Source organism: Gadus chalcogrammus, chromosome 14, assembly GCF_026213295.1.
Source record: "Gadus chalcogrammus isolate NIFS_2021 chromosome 14, NIFS_Gcha_1.0, whole genome shotgun sequence".
NCBI classification, from domain to species: Eukaryota; Metazoa; Chordata; class Actinopteri; order Gadiformes; family Gadidae; genus Gadus; species Gadus chalcogrammus.
The window spans coordinates 8,517,066-8,540,276 of record NC_079425.1 but is presented as its reverse complement, the minus strand read 5'-3'; the positions used below and the strand labels follow the sequence as shown (position 1 = coordinate 8,540,276).

General features: G+C 42.3%; 1 protein-coding gene across 4 annotated transcripts in view; it reads right to left on the bottom strand.

Annotated features, from left to right (window-relative positions):
- The window catches only part of hipk3b (homeodomain interacting protein kinase 3b), a 32,457-nt gene extending 10,904 nt beyond the window's left edge, over positions 1 to 21,553 (bottom strand). For 2 of the 4 annotated variants that reach the window (XM_056608589.1, XM_056608591.1), the window contains exons 1-4: positions 21,158 to 21,551; positions 16,771 to 16,819; positions 15,270 to 16,575; positions 4,320 to 4,443 (exon numbers count right to left, since the gene is read on the bottom strand). In XM_056608589.1, the coding sequence (XP_056464564.1) occupies positions 4,320 to 4,443; positions 15,270 to 16,573 (1,428 nt within the window). In that variant the 5' untranslated portion in view covers positions 16,574 to 16,575; positions 16,771 to 16,819; positions 21,158 to 21,551. Of the gene's footprint in view, positions 1 to 4,319; positions 4,444 to 15,269; positions 16,576 to 16,770; positions 16,820 to 21,157 lie in introns of all 4 variants that reach the window. The other 2 variants (XM_056608590.1, XM_056608592.1) reach the window with 2 other exon arrangements.
- Between the last annotated feature and the right edge of the window lie 1,658 nt (positions 21,554 to 23,211).

Sequence of the window (23,211 nt, the reverse complement as noted above, 5' to 3'; positions counted from 1 at the left end):
GCTTGAAATCCTAACAAAGACACTAACAACATTCCTTTACGGAATGGGTTTAGTTAAGGGTTTAGGTCCGATAGCCCCAGCATAGCGCCATCTGTATGCGTAGATTTTTCAAAAGCTAAAATGGAAACTTTACACTTAAGTTTCTCCGGGGAAAGGTTTCTGAAACAAGGATAGTGCAATCCCAATAGACCTACCTAAACTTCCACATGTTTGGATGAGATTATGGGCGATGCTGGTCAATATTTTACCGCCTGCATGTGATACAGGTAACTGCATGTGACTGATTAATGGAACACACCAATGCCATCGCTATATTGTACCCTGGGCCATGAGAGACTGCATCCCCTTGGATTGTGATGGCCTGTACGGTGGTCATGTCACACCTCCTCTACTCTTTGTCATTAGGGCTTGACACAATGATGGAGCGCCCCACCAAAGGCACACCTAAATCACCTAGCTTTATAAAACAACGTGGGTGTGCTCCTTAGTTACGGTCTGTGTGCACTGTGCAGGTGCGGGACACTTTATTCACCCGTCACTGCTCTCGCTACAATATTTGATTTAGACACGTATGGCAAGGCACATCGTCACTCAAAATGTCTTGCAGTTTAGTCCCATTCTGTCCCTCAGACTACATCAGGGGTACAACAGGAGAGGCGCTGGTTAACTTATGTTTACATTCACATGCTTTTGTGCAGCGTTTAAAGCCGCTTTGAAATGCCGCTGCGGTGACCCATTACAGGAACTGCAATTGCGAACCGAAACAAGAAAAAAAACAGCGGGGACAGGGAAATTCCTAGTGCAGAAAAACCCTTGCTTTTGGTGAAAGGCGAGCCACAGCAGCCCTTCTGACGAACCCACTGACGTAAACCTACGGGTTTAAAGAGAGCTTAGCAACAAGCTCAGGCCTGTAGCCGCAGATAGGAGGCTGTGGCTCAGGGAGCAGGCAAAACAGAACACGCCTCTATACAAAGAGGCATTCATAATGACAATGCAAACAGAAGTTGTTTACTTCGACTACCAACCAGGTGGGACTCCTAATCGATAACACCTTAGTGTCAAAACTCCACCGCCCCCCTAGTTGAAACGACAATGTCCATCATACACCTCCTCCATGGAGCTGGGGCCCTGAGTTTAGGGAGCTGGCCACCATGCATTCCTTGTGTTGCTCCTGAGGCCTGGTAATGTTGGAATTCATGAATCACTCCCTGGCTTAAACAAAGCACAGTGTTCCTCTTGAAAGGAGCTGTCAGTAGAAGAAGACATAATTTTAGGATGTATAAATCGGGATGTCCGCCAGGCAAACAATACGCCATCCTAGGACTGCACATGCACTAGCTGTTTATAGTCTTTTCCATAAAATTTCTTCTTTTCTGGGGGCATCGTGGACCAAAGCGACACCAGGGTTGAATTAGCATAATAACGAACATAAAAAAAAAACATGACGTGTTGCATTTTAACACACACACACACACACACACACACACACACACACACACACACACACACACACACACACACACACACACACACACACACACACACACACACACACACACACACACACACACACACACACACACACACACTTCTCTCCCTCCAGCCCACCAGCCTAATGAAAACAAACACTTACGACAGCATAATCTGTCTCCTGCCTGCAACACAATACAAGGGTGAGAGACAGAGATCCAGATAAACACAATTGAAGAGCCGGACAAGATGAGAAGCACACAGGGAGAGGGAGATAGGGGGTGGAGGAATTCCCAGGTATCAAGAGTGGCAGGGCTAACTATAGCCGGGTGGGGTGCTGAAAGGCCGTCCGAGTATTGAGCAGGGCTGTCACGCGACACATGAAGAGCCGGGAAGCAGCCCTCCTTAGGCACACGCTACTACTGAAATGGTAATAGTGGGGAGGTAAGTGAGGCGATGGGGGTGGGTACAAGGCGATGGGGGGAGGGGGGGGGCTGGGAAGCTGCAGCCCTCCTTAGGCACACGCTACTACTGAAATGGTAATGGTGGGGAGGTAAGTGAGGCGATGGGGGTGGGTACAAGACGACGGGGGGAGGGGAGGGGGGGGGAGTGAGGATGGGGGGAGCCAGGGGAAAGAGTTGGGAGTTAAAAATACATTGTGCTGCGTGGGATGGAACCAGACCCCATGCAGAAAGATAAGAGGGGGGGGGCTTGAGGAGCGGGGGGGGACAGCAGCAGCAGCCCCTGGGGGGCTCCGGCAGCCGAGCCTTGCAGGACGACTCTGTGTCATCCCACACCAGAGGCATGCTGGGAAACAGGAGAGAGCCTGTGACACAATTAGCCTCCGGCCACGGTCCTATGTGCGGAACGACATGTGATGAATTCAACATTTAGTGGCTATTAGTATTGAAAATGGCCTAAGCAGGCCCCAACGACACCATCGGTGTAGTGAGAGTCTTCCGGGCAGCAAATTGGGAGCGCCCAAAGAGTCAAAGTTAAACGGGTCATTACTACAGGACTGTGAGTTGAACGGTTAGTTGCGCCTTAGGATCGTTTGATAGTAAAACTAGACTCAAATCACGTTTGAGTCTAGTCAGCCAAAACGTCTCTTTGGCTTAAGCTCCCAGGAATTCCTCACAAATTACCTTCAGCAATGTAACAGTCAGTAGTCCCTTTTAGTGCCAGCAATAGCACAAGCCCCAAACTTTAAATATCAAAGATTCAGTACGATTTTAAGATAGGTACATTTAATTGGGCTGCTGCAACGCATGGCTGATCCAGACACAACCAAATCGGTTTATTGTTCATTCTTAAAAGTTACACTGTGGCGTTCTGTGGGTTTCTGTTTGTTCAAAAGGTCAGTGCCTTAACGCCATCTGCCAAAAAAAAGAGAAGTCTGCCGGATTCTACCCTCTTTTTCGCTTTTTCCACCTCGTTTTCATGAGGTTTTGACTCTTCATCTGGGTCTAAAATCGTTTTTTTCTTTCCAGCACGTGGTCTGTCCTCCCTCCCCGCCCTCAGGCTTCCCTCTCCGTCTGTCGGTCTGAGGCTTTCCCACCCCTCCCAGTGGGGACCCTTCTGAAGAACCTTGCCTGCTTGAAGAAGCTTTGGTGAAACTCTGATCTGCCCGTACGAAAACAGATTCATATATTTAGCCTAACTCTACCAAGGAGGTGGTCGGGTCTCTTTTAGGAGGTGTTGAGTTCGCCCTTCTGTCATAGGCCTGGGGAGAGTTTGAAAAAATATGCCACGCATAAAAATAGGTTGGCAGGGCCGTGGTCTGCCAACCCCCCGAGTGCTGTAATGCAGCATAAGGCATGGGGCAGTCCCTGCATCAGCAGACATGCTTCAAGCCTAGCCTGATGCTCTCTGTTGGACAGCGTCAGGCTAGATGGACTCCTGGGGTGGAAGCCGCTCTGCATAAGCCTGGATCTGTCTCATCCCAAGAAGTCTGAGTAGGGCACCCCACAAACACCCACCCCCGCCAGACAGTTCAGTCTACCACAAAGAGGCCTCATTCCTACTAACTATGGAAAACAACACCATTCTTTGGGCCTGTTACAGCCTTCCACCAGAGGCTGGGGTCCCGCTCTTGTCTCACATAAGCCATGCTTCTTCTACCCTTTGTTTCTTCCCTGCAACTTCTCACAAGCCCAGTGTTCTCCCCGAGTGCTTTTTCTATCTTATTGGGTACACAGCAAAAACCTCTTTAGCTAGGGAGAGAATCACATATACTAGATTTTAGCCACATGGGCTTGGTGGTGACCATCCCTTTTTCTCACCCTTTCTTTAAGACAACTGGCTTGAGAGAAGGGTGTCCTCACATACTCAGCCACAGCCTGTCCATCATGAGACCAAACCATTCTCTCTTGTGACTGCTTATTTTCATCCATCTTCCCGACTGACAGGTCCAGCAGAGGACAAGAGGGAAGGATAAGACTAGTGTATGGCTAATGTAGTTAGGATAACAGAGGGCAAGCATTGTGTTACTGGAGATGTGTGACTGGAGGGTCAGCTGTTTGGACAATCCTAGGGGGGTGTCACAAAAGTGATAAGGAGTTAGGTGAAGGAATGAGGACAAACATGTTCTAGCAAATTGACTCCCGTTATCTGTCAACACTAGCAAATCAAGGGACCTTCTAAACTGAAAATAGACACATAAAGAGATAGTGCGTCAGAGAAAGAAACCAGTCATGAGTAGGGGTACAAAGCTTCCGTTTATGATCACAGAGGCAGGAAGTGGGTGGGGGAATAGAGGCAAATGACACATACAAAAGGCGGGAGGAGGGAAACCACAATAACACAAGAGCGGCTTACAGCTAATAAGTGAGGAATTAGAGGCTGTTTACCTGGTCATACTCCAGGGAGCCCGGGTACAGAGGCCATCCCAGGAAGAGCTCTGCTATCACACAGCCCAGTGACCACATATCTATGGCTTCACAAAACTGCAGTCCCAGGATAATCTCTGGAGCCCTGCAAAGGGGAAGCAAAATACACAACTGTCAAGGAGCTGTCAAAACAAAAGTTGATGCATAGCATTATAGACCTTGTAAGTGACTGCCCAAATATGGCAGTGGCACCTGCAGCAGCAAAACAAGCTGACGCGACTCACTGACCTAGACGACCATTAACATATGTATACCCAATTCAGAATTTGACTAGGACCTGTAACAGGAGCACAGAGAGACATGAGCAGAAACTATTGACTGAAAAAGTATCCTTTTTGGAAAGCAAGGAAGTAGTGCAGACTTTGACAGAGATGCTAACTTGAAAACCCTGTTCCTTTTTCACCAAAGAGAAGTGTGGAAATGTAAGCAGAACAATGATGATTATTAATAATGATGGATCAGATAATGGAATAGTTATAAATCTCCTAGGCAAAAACACAAACGTTGAGTTCACTTTAAATCACTTCCACAAAAGGTCATATTCAAGTCATCGTCTACACACGCTTGCCATTGTCATTGTATTCTCCATTAAACAACGCCATTAGCCACACAGCTGCTTAAAGCAGATGCTGTGGCTCTTCTGCTGAAAGGAGCTCAGGTGTGCTGCTTGACAATGCGACAGCAACAGTTGTGAGCCAGCTATCTCTGTGGGTCCCATCCAGCCGGAAGTCAAGGGGATAAGCTAGTGGGTTAGCAGGTCAGCGTGGCCGGGGGGTTAGAACTTAAGAGAGGCTGAGTCGTCTGGTACTAAGCGCTGGGAGAATTAGGAGCGCAGTCACTACTCTGTCCTGAAGCTAAGTGCTACTTACTGTAACCGCAAGTAACACCGTAATAGCACCGTGATAGGGTGTCCACCGGGTAGGTGCTGCTGACGCAGCCCTGTCAGCATCCATATGGGTAAGGCCGCCAGACAATTGTCCCTGGGCCAATGTTTTGAACACAACCCATTTCCTACAAGTCCTGGTACATGTCTCCATATGGCTCAATATTATGACGATGCAGTAATCAACTAATTCATGTTAACTTATTACTAGAACACAGAGGCAATGGAAAGAAGTAAGAAGAAGAAGTTTTAGTGTATGGAGGTATTTGTTTAACACATAAACCCAACCATGAAGAAAGCTTTGTTCCTTTGTTTACACCCATTTTTGTTTAAATTAGTGCCAAAATGTGTCACATATCCTCTTCAGCATGCTGGCCAAGTGCCTTTCCCTAGCCACCAATTTAAGACAGACATGCGTGCTGAACCGGGATGTTATTGTGGTTGGATTCTAGTAAATGATGGGTCTTTAAATCTATTCCAAGTTGCTGCAGTACATATAGAAGCGTGTGACCATGTTCCTTCACTGCAATAAAAATTACAAAACAAAAAACAACAAATAAAACACACCACCAAAACTCTTCTAGCCCCTATGAGCTTTTTGACTGACTTAAGTTAGAAATACAAAGCAGGACAGGTGCATTAATACCGAGTCTATCTAGAGAGAGAGGTAGACAGCCTGGCTGTGAAATGCTTTCGTCTTAGGTCACTGTGGTGAGCGATGGAACATGCGTATGGCTGGCAACAGCCAAACTAGGCACCACCAAAATAAGCTCCAGATATTCAATCTCATGGTAAAAGCAAATGCATGGCGCAGCTGGTACAGTATGTAGCATAGCTGCAGAAACCCAGCAGGCAGGCATGTCAACCATTTCAGCTTCAAAGACTATGGTATATTTAAGAAGTACATCCATTTTCCGACCGGCGCTCGGCTCATCAGTTGATTCTATGCAACACTGCCTGGCTATTCTTACGCTCATCCCTTCACCTTTTATGATCACAACGCTTAAAAAAAGACACATTCAATATTCACTGACTCTGTAGTTTCACCTCCAGACCCTCAAGCTGTCACAATTTATGTTTTACATTGACATTTAAGTAACCACCGTGCAGTCAGCATAAGGAGGTGATCATATAGTTAATTGCAGGCCTGAATTGTATAATATAAATTCAGAGCATGTACACCTACTTACGCGATGCTTATCTTATTTGCATAACTTATTTAATCTGCAGCCAAGATGTGAAGAGCCAAAAGGAACCGACTGTTGAGTTCAGTGGATAAGCTGATCCTGTTATTGTCTTATTCGGTGCAATACAAGTCTTTGACTCATGCCTAAGGTAGGAAAGTCAATAACACAGACCTGACAAACTTGTGCATGACATGCAACAATTATGTACACCTTATTAAAGAGAAAATGACAACATGTGTACATGATTATATACGACAGTGTAGAAAATGCATTCCTCAATTTATTGAACCAATAACCTCCATTAACCATGTCGGTTTTCCAGGTAGACAAGGCAATTGGTTGCCTAAGCAAGGGCCATAGAAACACTTAAGTATGGGAATACAACCTGTTGGCCAGCTCAATGCAAAGAATGCAAACTTTGAACTACTTAGAAGCTACTTACTATGTATAAGCAATCAGGAGAGTGTGGGGTTATGATCAAATTCAACCGCTAGTTACAATGCCTTATGTTCTGCGCTTGGTTATCAATTGGTGAGTATGCACATTTTGGAAAAAAGATCCACTACAGTGGATAAACCTGAACAGGGCATGGACATCAGAAAGAAAACAATCTCTTAACATAGTTGGGGATCAGACGTTGGGTGGTGCTGACGGTTCACAACTCAGGATGAAGCGGTGGCTGTCACAACGCAGCGTTAAATCTCTCAAAGCACTCGATTTATAATTATGTTTACCTTGGACTTTCACACAAATCATATCCGGATGTTTATAGAAATACGCCATGGAGGTACACTTGACAACCTTGCACCAAAACAGCTTATGCATCCACTGACATTAAAAGATTATGCTTTTTTCTCCAAGAGTAAGGAGACATTTACATCCAAGGAATCTAAATGCATATTACAGGCCAGATATCGTATTACAGGAGCCCCTGTAGAAATGTATACACAGCACAATTGCATAACTACAACTACATAGCGTTTTCTGCGCAACCGACCAACGACCAATACCGACGAATGTTTGCTCTCCAAAAAAACAGTCACAATCCATGTAACCCAAAGCTGCTTGTTGTGACATGAGGCAAGGGGGCTTGTGAAATGGCGTTTTAATTACTAGGAAAGCTACCACTTCCAAAACTAACGCTGTTAAAAGATTGATAAACTACTATTAATTTACCAAAATGTATGTGGCAGAAGGAGACATTTTTAGGAGTCCATCTATACCAACTAGAAAACAATCAATCCAGCTCATATGTCCTCACTGGTATTCCTGGAAACCAAATTTAATTTATTTTCTTAGGATATGCAGTGCAGACCAGAGGGAGGTTCAAGAACAGTGAAAGGGGCAGCAAGATTCCTTGTGATGCTTCAGTCTCATGTGTTTTGGTCTACACACACACACACACACACACACACACACACACACACACACACACACACACACACACACACACACACACACACACACACACACACACACACACACACACACACACACACACACACACACCATCAGTAATTCTATATTTCCATTAGGGCTAAAAAAAAAAAAAAAGTGATTTGTTACCGTTAATGACTGGAAATCAGCAAGATTCATTTATTTTTATTTTACCATTCAATAGTTAAATAAAGAAGTTTATAATATAAATTAATCAGCCTGGCCTAATGGAAAGAGCAGTTTTTATGTCGACTGCTTCCGATGTTGTGTTGGTCATAGTAAAGAATGATTTATTTATTTTTTAGTGAATTAATACACAACATAATGAACTTAATAAATTATAAAAATCGCACATTAAATCGCAATCGCAATATTGGTCAAAATAATCACAATTAGATTGCTTCCCCAAATCGTTCAGCCCTAATTTCCATTAAATAGACTAATGGATTTCTGTTAACCACTCTTTTTACACTGACGCATGTATCGTTGCTAGTTTGTAACTGGCGCAGAGCGTTCTTTTCCCTCCACCCCCACGCATCGGTAAATAAGGGAATGATCTTGCGCCACAAGGGGTGGTTCGGCGAAAGGAGGAGTGCTTGCGCAAATGTTCCCTGGTGCTATTTTGCAGTTTCAGAAAACAATTCCGCCACAAACCAGGAAATACCTGGTTTAAAGGCAGTGGCGCGTGTATCGTCACTGCCTTTAAACCACGTTGTTCAGATGCTATTTTAAGGGCGCATGCATAATGTTGCTTGTGCATCTCGTGCATACACATTGCTTCTCTCACCTAGCCACACATTATTTTTAAATTATTTGGGAAAGAACAGCTGATACAGCGGTAATAAGTTGTACTTTTAAATCAATGCATCTGCAAACACCGTACAGCAAACACATATTTCTTAACACAGACATCGTGTACAAACCCATAACTTTTAGGATTGATGAGTATTTGATCATGAGAAAAAATTGTTTTACCGCGAGTGAGTGTTAAAAAGAATGAACGAATGCGGGCGCGCGTGTGTGTATGTGTAAAATAATTAATGAATGCGGGCGCGCTTGTGTGCATCCATCTGTTTAAACACGCGCAAACTAAACACTTAACGCATAATACAGTCCTTGGCAATGTATATTAACACATGCATGGGAACACAAGTCGATAACGATAATGCATATAATACTGGTGAGAAACGATGTTTGTTAATGTATTGCGTATATCATTAAATAGAACCACAGTTACCGCATATCATACGTGTGTTAAGTTTTCTTTGCCGAAATTTATTTGAGGACTCTGTTTTTCTGAAGTTGTGGAAGAAAACGCTATTCCATGTGTGAATTATCAATTATCCATATTATTTACCCATAAACTGAGCCATTTGAGTTTAAAATTCATGCGGTCATGCATCTGCCTCATCGGTGATTGCAAACGCGATGTCAAAATATCAACTCTTCAGATTCAAATGCGCTCATGGCTCTTAAAGAGGATAGATGGGAGATAGCACTCTCATTGGTTTATTGCACCTTTCACTCAAACCACACCTACGGGTAATTAGGCTACTTCAGGCCAACCCTTTTTAGTCATTTATCCGCTGGTGAAATAGCAACATCGCCATAGACCCGCCCACAAAGCTACTTGCTTCTCACTTTTTTCAGTTTCAGGCCGTTTAAATAGGGCCCAGAGTGGCATCTTCATTAGATGAAACCATTCAGATACATGATTGAAGGAAATTAAGTATTTTGGGGGGGGGGGTGAGAGTACGAAGGGTTTTTACATAATGACGAGAAACGGACTGGCTTTCTACTCAAAACACAACTGGGAAGTTCCTAGATTTGAACGTGCAGATAACACAATAAGCACTCCAACAATACACAATCCAAAACAATAGCAAAACCAAAACATCCACGGCTGTCCAGCCTTGACCAGTACTTAAATTAAAAACCTGTTGACAAAGTCAGAAATCAAGAGAGATAAGGACATGATTTAGTATTATTCACCAGTCGAGCATTAGGGGTATTTTGTCTGTAATGTGATGCCTTTATGCGGTTCAACGGTTAGGAATAAATGTGTACGTGACGTGTACAAAATGAGAACTGGCCACATCTGTACAGGGGAAGTCCAACCATGGTTGAATTGAAATGACATACTCCAGAAAATTCCATATCACCAAGCCTATCAAGAAACCACCTTCAGTAAATATGAAACAGAGAAAAGAATAACTAGCTTTCATGGCTCGGAGGCTAAGGTATCTAGATTAGCAATAGGTACTTTTGGGGAATCACAACATTGGTGATGAACCAAAACTAAGTACACAACTGGAGCAGCTCCAGTGTGGGACCATTGCATTGCAACAGGTATTGCGGCCAGGGCCAACCCAGAACTGAAAATGTAATTGAATAACAAATGAAGCCTAGACTACGCGGCAACACTAGATGGATCTGCCGTTCCCCTGAAATTCCAAGAGGAAGCATCATTGTTTTGGCCTCAGAGCCTCTAGCACATTTTTGCGACTCCCTTGTGGGTTGTCGTTACCCAATAGCATCAAGACTTTCCCCAGTCACAGAGTTCAACCGCCTGTTTCTTCACTACAACAGCTGGTTCCCTTCCTCCCTGCTATGCCCATCGGTCTCTCATCCCGACAGAGGCCAAGAAGGAAGGCTGCTAAATGTCCACGGAACAAACACAAACATAATGCATGGCTAGATACCAGAACAGGCAGGGGATGTAGAGGTCACTAAAGAAACCTTCAACCTTAAAGGAAAATAACTGTCCTTCACTGTGCTGACATCACACAGGAGGCAGGGTCAGGGATATCCCCTATGTCGGAGAAGATAAAATGTGTTTTCTTTGCGATAGGGAATATTTTTTTTTTTTAACTAACCATTAATTTGGGCCTGACAGTGGTGACTAAACATAAAAAATGATGTGCCTGTTTATGATTGCACTTCTCAGCTATTGAAGACATGAATTCATTGGAGCTCCAGGCTATCTCGAGTTATGTAAGGCAATTGTACAATAACAGAGGGACTCCATAAAATGCACATTTGGTCTTTAGTTTCAATGTAAAAAAGGCGAAAGCAGATTTAATTGGAAAATCCCATCAACAACTCAATTATAGGTTTGCCTTTGGTTACAAGTTAAGACGAAAAGTGACTTTTCTTCATCCTAATAAACAGTCAAACATCAAAGTCTACATCACGGTATGCTAGTATACCATAGGGTCCTGTGCACTTTTATACGTCTTGTGGTATTGATGAAAACCTACTTTGTATTCATGGCCGATTGCCTTTCATGGATCAATTCAATGTTATACAAATACAAGTCAGCATGAACAGAGTTAAGGTTACCCATGGGAACACCAAAGCTTAAATAATGTGGCATCACCTATCATAAATCTCAATTGTGTCCCAACCACTGGCACTGCTGAGATAAGCATATAAAGTTGCACAGTCAAATGCAGGTAAAATGTGATATTAAATGGTTTGACATCAGGGTAGCCAGGAATCATTTTCACTATCGCTAAAACAGATGAAGAATACGAGAAGCAAAGAAATTATCTCTATATTTAACATTCAAGGCTGGGATCTAAGTCTAGAAAGTGTTCAAAAGTTATGTTGATGACAGAAGAAATTACAAAACCGCTGGCCTTTCTGGAAGTCTTTGAGGGACTGTAATTCTATGCACCCTCATTAAATTCTGAATTATTCATTGGAGCACAGAGAAGGTTCAACACAACAGTGAAGTCCTAGCTCTGGATTTATGGGCACTTCAGTGGAATGATACATATGGAAAAAAAATATGGGCAAGAAATTTCATTGAGTTTCTACTTCTAAATGAAACGCAAATATCTGCGCTGTTGGATTCCACACCAGTTTGAGCCTAAAGTCCTTCAGAGGAATCCACATTCTGACGACGCAAAAAGAAAGCAACAAATTCCAGGCCCACCGGTGTACAGTCTGTCACTATAAATCATACCATTATGTGTGAAACACACAAGGTGGTTGTACAAATTAATTGTAAAAGGATGTTAAGGGTCCAGTTTATATTCTATTAGTTTGCACAATAATAGTGTCTGAATATGCAGCACACAAACAAAGAATGCTTAGAATACATTCAATTGTTTAACCATCTTGAATCAAAAAGGGTGGTTAGTTAACACAATTTTGGACCAGGTTCTGACATGCTTTTTAAATATTTTGACTGGGTTTATGTCAAGTAAAAGTGTCTGTTAAATGACTAAATGGTAAATTTAAGGTGGGACTTTAACAGTTTTATGATTCCTACCCATTATTGGATAGGAATGACACAATCCCTCTGTTTTAAGCCACATGTCAAATACAAATAGTCCAGATTTAACCTCAAAACTAGCTCATCTGGATTGATCAAAGAAACGGTTTTCATCAAAGGCGGTCAAGCATACAACAATACATGTCTGCCTCCAGACAGTTCCTGGGCATCAGTGGACGACAGAGGAACTACAGGGAGAGTAGGTTGATGTGGTGGGTGCACAGCACACAGTGTCCACCCCACACAAAATAAAACAAGCAAAACAGCTGACGCTGGAACCGGTTGACCTTGAATCAGTAAGTGAGAGCTCTCTAGCATTTCACTCATTTCATTCTGGACGCCCGTTCGTTTCACCATCTATAGAAGTCAAACCACATTGGCTCTCTTCCCATTAGCTATTTTAAGCACCCCATCACCCACTGTGACTGCACCCTCACAGTTTGTTTGGGTGCTTCTCGGCAAACTGGCATCTATATTATTGCTAGAAGTTGACAAAAGAACGAAAGCAACAAGATCCTCTGCAAATGTATTTGATAGAAATGCCCCTTCTGAACAGACAACAATGAAAAAAAAAATATATAATAATATATAATATATTTCCATGTATGCAATTCTTTTGTTTTATGATTCATTTTAGCATTTAAATGCTTTATTCATACACAGTGAGAGTTAGACAGGAAGGGGAGAGTGAGGGGAGGACATGCAGTAAATCATCATGGCCAGGAATCAAACCCGGGTCGCTTCCGTAAGCGACCCAGCGACTAAGTGAGCCTTAAGGGTACGGGCTTTACCCGGTAAGGCACTGGGTCATTCCAAACATAACTGCATTTTGAGGCTTCATAAATGCCCTTCTCTGTATAGGCTACATATAATACTACATTTACAACTTTGTACAGGATTAACCGATTTAACATTTTGTTACATAGTGTTTCATTCATTGTGGTTATATGGGTCAAAAGAAACGTGGAGTTCAATGATGGCCACATTCAAATTAAATCCAGTCCAGAATCGGAATGAATTGTAGCCAGGCCGTGTTATCATTTCGCTTAAGGGGGAAAGACACAAAGTGTTGTAAATGATTCAAAGAAATTTGATTTCAAGCCTTTGAGAATGAACACCTTTCCCCACCAGTAGTAGACAGAGCTGAGAGTCAAGGCAGCTGCACAGCTGACTTCCTGTACGGCAGAGGACTACAGAGCTATTTTGAGCCACTTCCTGAAATATAGTACATTTACCAGAAGAGGAATGCAGACCACGGTGTTTAGCTTGTCCTGAATGTGTGCGTGTTATTCAGAAGAGAGACGGTCTGTTATACATTGCTCTCCGAGTCTGACCTCACGTTTTAGTAAAAATCTAAGCAGCCAAAGATAGCAGCTAAAGTGTACCTGAAGTCGAACGCACGGAAAACAGGATTGTTTTGGGTGAATTTTTTAGAACGCTAACCTCAACTGTCAAAACAGGAAGTCTCAGAGTCTCAATCTCTGAAATAACAGAGATCGGCATCCAACCTGCCTATTTGTGTTTCCGTCACCACACAGGGCTTTACTAGTCCACTATGAGGACTAATTCAAATGTAGTCAAATGACCTGCCACAACAGACTGAACTGTACATCTAAAGTCTAAAAATATATAGATTCAAATCCTAATAACCAAAATAGGTTACTAATGTAATCAAAGAAAGGGCACTCTGTGTGTTTGTTTGAGTGAGTGAGTGTGTGAGTGTGTGAGTGAGTGACTGTGTTTTCTCCATCCGCTACTGATGACATGGGGCACAGGATTGGAATTGGATGACGCACATTAAATTAAGCCTTCAGCATGACCAAAGCTAACCTTTGAAACTGCAGGATGAGGCCTGGGGACCTGAGAGCAGGCAGCCACTGCTGTGTATACAGTACATTCTGGTGCAAATTATTTTGTACTATAGCCAACAAGATCCGGCATCTAACACAATATTAAACAACAAGATTTTCATGTTTTTCTTCATTATGATTGACATTTTGTAATGGTCCAAAATAAGTTTATGTCAAATTTAGTATTTTACCTGGCAGATTGGAAAAATCAAACACTCAAGCAATAATGACCGGTAATGTTGACATTTTCCTGCAAATTGGTGAAATGTATATCTCATTGGCTGGTGGCAGGTGTACAATTGGAGCTTGGACATTTGTGAATGAATTGTTTTACGATTAAGAATTGTTTAAATTACTTTGACCCAACCCCCGACAAGGGGGTCTTTACTAAACTTTTACAGTGGTGCTGGTGACTGTAGCCAGTAACAGATACATGAATCACATTAGAATTTCACATTTTCATCTTGTATACTGTGCAACAAAAATATACATGACCTTCCTTGCTTAAGAGAGGGGGAGTATGCGTTCCTCCCAATGATAAGACTGTCTTGAAGTCATTTACTTCTTAATGAGGATGGCTACAGAACAACAGCAAAGGCGGTAAGTCATCTATGGAGACCATTTGAGCACTAGACTGTAAAGACTGCTTCACATCGTGCTCACCTCACATTCAGCCCTGCTCTGCAGAGACAAACCAGAGACTGAACTGGGTCGCTTCTTCCTCTTGCATAACGGTTTAGAGTTCTGCAGGCCTATTTTCTTATAAACTAGATCAGTTTTTCCATATCATAAATCACAATTTTCCATACGCTCATCCAAGAAATTCGGCCAAGTAAAAATAAGATTCCGTGGTCCTGCATTACATCTAGTACATTGGTAATGGAATAATGTAATTCTACTGCAAATTAGGATGGCTAAATGACAAAACCATGGGCATTTCTCAAGGCTGTGCTTTGTTTGATTCATTACCAGCAGTCATGGACTTTAGTCATTGTGTCAAAGTATGTTTTTGACCATTGGTATCCGTTCCCAAGCTGCAGGAACACAAACAGTGTATTCCCTGTCAGCAAACACTGCAGGGGTCAATGTTTTAGGAGCCACAGATGGTATTGGGCTACTACAGGGGGCAGGATGTTGTGCGGCGTGGGACTTCCTTGCTCTGCCTTGGTAGGACATATACAACTCTGCTTTACTCATTAGTCACAACACATGAGTAAAACCTAAAATGAACTTCACCCGTAACCCCTCGTATCCAAAGTTTCCCCAACTCACCTATAGTAGCGGGACTGGAGGTACGTGGAGCACACCGCTTTGGACACATGGCTGGCCGAGCCGAAGTCGATCACCTTCACCCTGTAAGGCTGCCTCACAGGGTCCACCAACATTATGTTCTCGGGCTTGAGGTCCGCGTGGATCAGGCCCATACTCTTCAGTTTTCTCAGGGCGGTTGCAACCTGCTGCAGCACAGGCCGGATCACTTTCAGGGGTAGAGGGCTGAACTTATTTTGCTTCAGGAAATCGTACAGGTTCTGCTCCAGCATCTCAAACACCAGGCAGGTGTGGCTGCGGTGTTGGAAGCATTCAAAGGCTCGCACCAGGTTGTGCTCGTCTGCGTTCTCCCCACTGAGACGGGCTAGAATTCCCACCTCAATTTGGCCCTGCCGCGCGTACGACGGGTGGTTCTTGAGGATTTTCACCGCTACCACCTCACCCGTGCCCCTCTTCCAGCACTTAACCACCTGACCAAATGTGCCCCGGCCCAGGAAATCCAGCACCTCGTAGGTGTTCTTCATGGAACACAGGACTTCATGCTTTACCAACTGGTAGTCCCCATCCCCTCCACTTGCGCCTGCCCCGCCGACCTGCTTTGTGGGCACCCCCGCCCCTGCCCCGCCAACTGCTGCAGCCGTAGGCCCGGCTGCATTCCCGACATTCGTTGTTTGCAACATGGCAGGTAACATAGACAGTTCCTCCACTATCTGCATGGCGCTCCCTTGCTTCCCTAGCTCCTCACTTTTACGTTTCAACCCCCATCGCTGGAAGCTATCCGCTGTGTTCAAACCTCCACCGTCCTCGTCTTCCCCGTCACCTTCCTCCTCCACGTCGCCCCCGCCTCCGCCTTCTCGGCAGCCCTCTCCCCTTCCCCCTCCTCCTCCTCCTCCTCCTGCCCCTGCTGCTCCACTGCTGCCCACCCTTCCTGTTTCTGTCTGTTGTGTCCGCTGACCCTGCGACGGGACAAAGTCTGCGTCCTGGGGCAATTGAGCCTCGGCTGGGCCTTTCCCCTCCTTCTCACCGGCCGGCTTCCTCTTTACTCCGCGTACCACCACTGTCTGCACCGGGTGCTGTTGTCCACCACGCACTCTGGCGTTCACCGCCGGCTCTCGGCTCACGAGTGAGCGGGCTTGTTTGGTTGCTTGTGCGATGCCGATGGATCTGCCGTTCAGATAAGTCCACGGGTGGGCCCTCTCATGGTAAACACAGCTGCTCGGCTCGACTTTGAGTTTCTTCACACTGCAAAAGGCACTTGTCTGGGTTTGATAAATGTGTGGTGGGTAGACCAAAACTTGTGAGGCCATACCTGTGAAGAATATAACAACACCGTCAGTAAAATCTCAAGATAATACCGACAAGGTAGATTTATCTTCGAGTGCCTCACAAATGTTAACTGCACTTTTTAATCACTTTAGGATGTCAAATGGCCCTGCTCAGGTTTCGTGCTAAAGTTTCTTTTTTTAACAACTCCTACAAACTTTGAAACAATCAAAAAATTGACCTTTTACGTTTATTTCCTCCAATGTTCCAATGCATCCCACTCCAGAGCTCTAGACAAAACAAAAAAAGAAAGAGAAGAAAGCATGATGAAGAGATGGCCAATATGGCCAAAAATAACAAGTCTTGTTTTGTATGCAATCGTTAGTGTTTGTTTATCAGCCCAACTAAATTAGTCAACAACTATAGATCCATTGTATCACTCTCATCAAGCTGAGGTTAAGTTAGAAAAATAAAAAGATAAATATGTGTTCTACAATGGGAACAGGTTCATGTTTTATTACAGAGCCTGAATATCCGTCCAAAACATAGTCCGCCTGTCCCTTCTCCAACCTGCTACCGTAACCCGGTTACCTGTAGCCATGCGAAATGCGATAAGTAGGCCTATGCTAATTCCTCAGCTGTGCAATTACGACCGCAACCTGGTTACCCTGACTAACGGGGTTGGTTCCCTCTGTATCAAAACATTTTGTATCATGATTACCTGCCTGTTCACTTACAGGGGGAAAAAAGACAGAAGGAAAGGAAGGATAGGAATGCCATTTGGATTTGAAAGCTTCAGGCTGTAGTCAGCAACCCTGCCGAAGCCTGGCACCCAATACCTACTACTTCTTAATTTGAGGAGCATTCAATGACATTAAAGCATCTCCTCCCAAAGGTTTTTACCACTTTAATCAACACTACATCCAGATTACTATATTTAGAAACAAAGCAAGCCTCAAACTAGAACACAGAGAGACTCCTAGGGATCTCTAATTTTGAACACTTAAGACTATGATTGATGGTTTGTGCAAATCCGTAGTACTGTATATCTCCACTAATTACATTGCAAAAGTTTATTAAAAGGGAGGGCAATAGATTAAATTAAGGACAAAAAGCAAGCTATTGAATACCTCTGAGTTTGTCGAACACTGAGCTCGGGTTAAGAATAAAAAACTAACTAATTTTATGATGTTATGCTGTTGCATATAGTGTGTTCAGTGAGAAAAGGCAGCTTTTTCTTACAGGGCAGTAAACAGAACAGGCTATGAGCTACTTGTTTGGCCTGCTGCAAACTGTCCCCATATATATTCATGTTGCATCAAAAGAAAATGTGCTTGTAGTAGCATAAAGTAGTCCAGTAATGCCAGGAAATATGTGTACCTTTGAGAGTTGCTCCAAACAATGCATACCATTGTACAGACTTTATTATTATAATTCCTTGATTTAACAGTCAACTCAGAATCTTCGATATCCCTCGGGGCCCATGAACAATAAGTAGCACCCTTTTTCTTCACTGATGTTGATAAGGGTAGGTCTTCCACTAATTAAACCCACTCATCAGCAAAGCATGGAATTAATGGTCTTCACACAAGCACTGGCCTTTCTCTGCATGTTAGCCTCATGCATTACTAGAGGAGAGTTTACCGGGCCTCACTTTGATTATGAACACTTAATGCAGCAGACAGGTAGATTCACAGTACTGCATCTAAACCTCTGCTTGGTAAAACCAATCAGTAATGTCATCAACACAACCCACAGTTGCAACCTTGGCGCAAACATTGTCACGAAGTTAAAATGTCATACAAAGACAATATGTCTTACGGTTGGAATTTTGCACTTTGTTAAATAAACCTGAAGGATGTATTGTTAAACCGATTAAATTATTCTTATACAATAACTCTTAATGCATGTTAATGGCTAGTAGGATAACCATTTTGTTTATTCAAACAATAAATAAGCACCCATCTAGATGTCCTAGTTTCTTTCATTGTTATTCCCACTAGCTCAAGTGATAATGTTGATGTTGACTAACAAACAGCACAGCATGTGCTGAGCATGATGTGGGGATTAGGAGACTGCCTAAAAGGTGCACAATATTCATTTCATTGTTTAGAAGGCGGTTTGGTGATTCAATATATTTACAGAGTGTAGAACCTGTTACTTAATGAAAAGGCTGACAAATGGCAGCTGTTATCAGTTAGACCATGACATTATTACTACCTGATGCTTGATACTCCTCTAGGGGGGGCCTCAGGCTCCTCCTGTGGTATTATGTTTCGTCCTTCTAAGCTGAAGGCCTTTTTTTTTTACCCAACAGCCTTGAGCTGCTAAGTAATTGCACGTGGTTGCCCTTTCACCCTGAGCACCTCACGACTAAACTGAGAGAAAAATAAACAAAAGGGACACCTGTTGACAATGAACAAATGCTATGTCATTAAAAAAGAAGAAACGAAAACTATGCTTCTCTCAACTGTGTCGGCAGTGGAATTAAGGGCACACCATTTCATCACCACTGAATGATGGGATCATTGAATAACAGGAAGAAAATGAACTGCTCAGTATGCTTGAGGATACCCCAAACCGCACTCTCTTCAAAGAAAATGACGGAAAATGGTACATGTGTGGACTCTTCCTATAAAAAGCCAAAACAAAAATGAAAGTGAGCTTGGGTAATATATTTTTTGACATTCTGTTCCCTTTAGAAAATGTCAGGGAGAAGCAATACAACAGTTGGCTAGTCCAATTACAGAACTTCCAGTCCTTCCAGTTATGTAAAATGAATTTGCCTCGAATTTAGTTAATCATTAGTTCGTTGTGATGCAGGGAGAGTTTTGTGTTTCGGGGTACTCCCAATAAATGCACACTAACTCATTTGCTCAGTTCACTCAAATAAATAATTCTAAGGTTCTTGTATCCAACATTGTCTGTCTCCTTCCTTTAACCTTAAGCACTTAAATGCGTGTCTACACTGTCTAATGTTATAACAATGTAATGCTGCGCAGTTGGCCCGGACAGTCTGTAAGTGAAGCAATACAGAATTACATTTGTTCTCCATTAACTTTTAGCCACGGCCATTAGCTCTAACATGCAATAGTTGCATTGTTTCAGTGTCTATAATTGCATAGGGTATATGTATATACATGTGACTACATGTATTCACAGTGAACTTATGACACATCTCTGATTTCGAAGGGCTTCACTCACGGCAAGGCATACCTGGTAGGATATATCGAGTGGCCAAGTACTAACCATATGTTATATGCTTTAGGATAGCTACGGTTCTGCTGAACCCTCAATAAAAGATGCTATATGTGGAAAATTATCCTATCGGTATTGAATTGCCTTACTGTTGAATAATCAACAATCAAATCGTAAAATAAACTAAATAAAAAATGACCTTAAAACTGGTATATTGTACATTTGAAATACACTTCATGCATTCTAAATAAAAAATAAATGAACGTTGCTCTACTAAACTTGTTAAATCTATTCTGGCTTCGGCTTCGGTTGATCTGTCAAGCATAGAAATTAAGACTTTTTGTGGCGATGTTGAGGTTTATCATATAACACGTGTTGAACAGATGGGAGAGGGCCTCACTCAAACAATCCTCCGAAATAGACACCATTCCATTACCTCTCTCATGTGAAAACAAACCCAACAAACGCTACCCTCAAGGTATTAATTTGGATAGGACGAAAATAAACAAAAGCCCAACCACATTACAACAACTTGTACTTTCGTACTTTGATGAATTGGTACAGTCCTTAAAACGAGTAATTAATGCAAGGCTTAACTGTGGAGTTTGTGTTACTTTTTTTAAGCAACAGTGTTAGATACGTGAGAGTCGCTTAAAACATTAAAACGATACAACTAGGACCACTGGAAGTATCGTGAAAAGTATCGTTTTAGAGAATGCCTCTTTGGGTGAACATTAGACATTTGGAAGTTAAGCGGATCAATTCACGGAATAGCTGTGACGATAGCGGACGTAAGTTACTGTTATTGTCAAGTAGAAGATGAGCCCCAGCTCACTTATTATTCATACAGAGAGTCAAGGATTATATTCGCCTCTCCATAACAACGACTTAAGATCTTCCCATTTGTAACATGACGCATATCAATGTACAAGAAGTACAACAACGCAAAACTGTGTCGTATCTTTATAACATGTGCTAGGATGTTTAATTACAATTCCAGCGTTTTCATGTGATCTATTGAGATGCATGGATCAAATGAATTATGAGAGTAAATTATAATCGTATATATCGTTAATGTTGTAAAAATTGTCCTGATATAATAGCCTAATAACAATGTGCTGCTATTATTGTTCTTATAACATAACTCAGTCAGGTGATAGACAACTAACTACCAGTTCAGAATACAACCGTTCACGACTTTAAACATGTTTTTATTATTATTTTTCTTTTAGAAATACCTTCCAGACAGAAAGAAGAGGAAGTGGTTATTTGAAACAAAGTTATCTCAACTCACATAACGAAATGCAATGTCCAGTTGTAATCTTATCAAGCTAACGTTGTGCAGCAGCCAACTTTGTGACAACTTTACAGTAGAGCTTCCATTAAACCTTGATTAGCCTTATCCTTAAAAACATTTGTTTCAAACTCACCTTCACATAGAGTCACAATGGGTATAATCCAGGTCTTTTCTGAACATGTTATGGACTTATGAAGCCATACCATGCACAGTGTGCCTGCATTGCTGCCATCTTGTCCTAGACGAAGGGAAGGGAGAGCTGGCTCTCGATAACACCACCATCGCCCACATTTTAAACTTCAAATAACTCATACATATGAATGTCCATTCAAACCACACATTGCCCAGATTATAGCTTCACTCTTCAGTTCATTTTCATGCGTCTTAGGGCAAAGTAGCCCATCTCTGAAAGGGTGTGCGGCACCCCCCAAACGAACGGTTACGCGGGTCTGTCAGTTTCCAACATGTCCCTTTTCTCTCGCGACTGCGTGCGAAGTGTTTGTGATTCTTTGACGGCATAGGGCAGACCAGAGCAATCGAATAGAGGAGTAATCGTGCTTTCAAAGCCTACATTTCTATATCAAACAGTAGAAAATACAGATTACATTTCGATTACAACAGTTTGTCTAGGAATATAAAAATACATAAATCAGAGTTTCGGTTTTATTTAAAGTAAAAACAATGTATCCTAATTTACAGAGAGATTGTAAATCGAGGCTACATAATGAGTGACGAGGGTCAAGTTAGAGCGTTCTAAAGGAAAAATGGATATTATAATAATAGAATAAGGAAATACATTCATTCAATGCAGTGTAGGCTATGGGTGTTTGAATTGCTTTTGTGGCTCAGAATTTGTAACCAAAACATCACAGAAATACAACAACGCATTAAACACTGACCCTATAAATATATATTTAAGAACAAAAATGGGAAATATTGATGCTTCGAACAAATGACGAAGTGCGAATTATGTTATTTTTATCAACAGAGATGGTAGCCTGTAGGAAAAAAAAATGTTTGATTGGGCCTGAAAGTCTGTTGTCACCCAGCTCACATAAAGGCAACCATAATCCCCCAGTGTCTGAGAAGACCAATAACAGTGGTCAGCAGTAACCTAATCTTTCTGCAGACAACTGTTTGTTGACATTTGCTGAGCCAACCGCCAGAGTTCCACTTGCTTTGGTCAGCTTGCATGGCAACTGGTGGATTCACGTGAACCCACCCGTTTATAGCATTATCAATGCTAGGAATGCCAAACCTATGCACCATTATGTTACCTTGGCCAGCATTTAGGGTCTGAGAAAAGGCAAAGATCCATTTCACACATGCGTTAGGCCTACTTATAGACCTACTGACATGGTTATGATCCTTGCATCCAAAGACACCCCGAAGGCTCGCCATTCACCATGTTTCACAACATCTGCACCAAACTAGCTTTCGAAATTCTTTAAATATTTGAATGATATGTTGGCTATTTGTCACCTGCGCAGTCCCCCGAAGTCCAGTTGTTGGCACCTTCAGGATCATCCTAATTGTATTAATTTCATACAGCAAAACAATAGCCCAACAACATTTTCTCATCATTATTAGAATAAATAATATTTTTCGGTTTATTATTAGTACTTCTAGGCTATTTGTATTAACAGCAGTATTAGGTGTAAGATAAACTCTCCTTCATGGTCTGTTGCTTTAGTCTTAACAACACAAGCGCAAACGCAAATCACGGCGGATGACGGTATCATTTGTCTCCCTCTGTTGACAGATAAGAGTAAATGAGTATTTATGTAAACTGTGTATTGACAATTAAATACAAATTCCAAAAATCTGGTAATTTGTATTTGACGGACTAGGATAATATGATAATAATCGCATTTCAATAATTAATAAATTTAGTTTTTAAGTTCATCATTCTAGATAAACATGCTTTTTCTATTTCCGCAGTTTTAAAGTCTACATGGCTAAATCCTACACAGCAAATTAACTCAATGTTAATAACTATTGCGAAGAGTGACACTTTTGTATCATTTTACTAAGAATGTCCGACTATTTACGCCTCCACATTTATCAACAAGTTGGCTTGGTTATAATAATTGATAACAATTGAATAAAAAATGCCTTTATTTATTGTTTTTATTTTAATGGGATTCAGGCAACATGCTGTGACTATGTGGTTGTTATAATAACCTT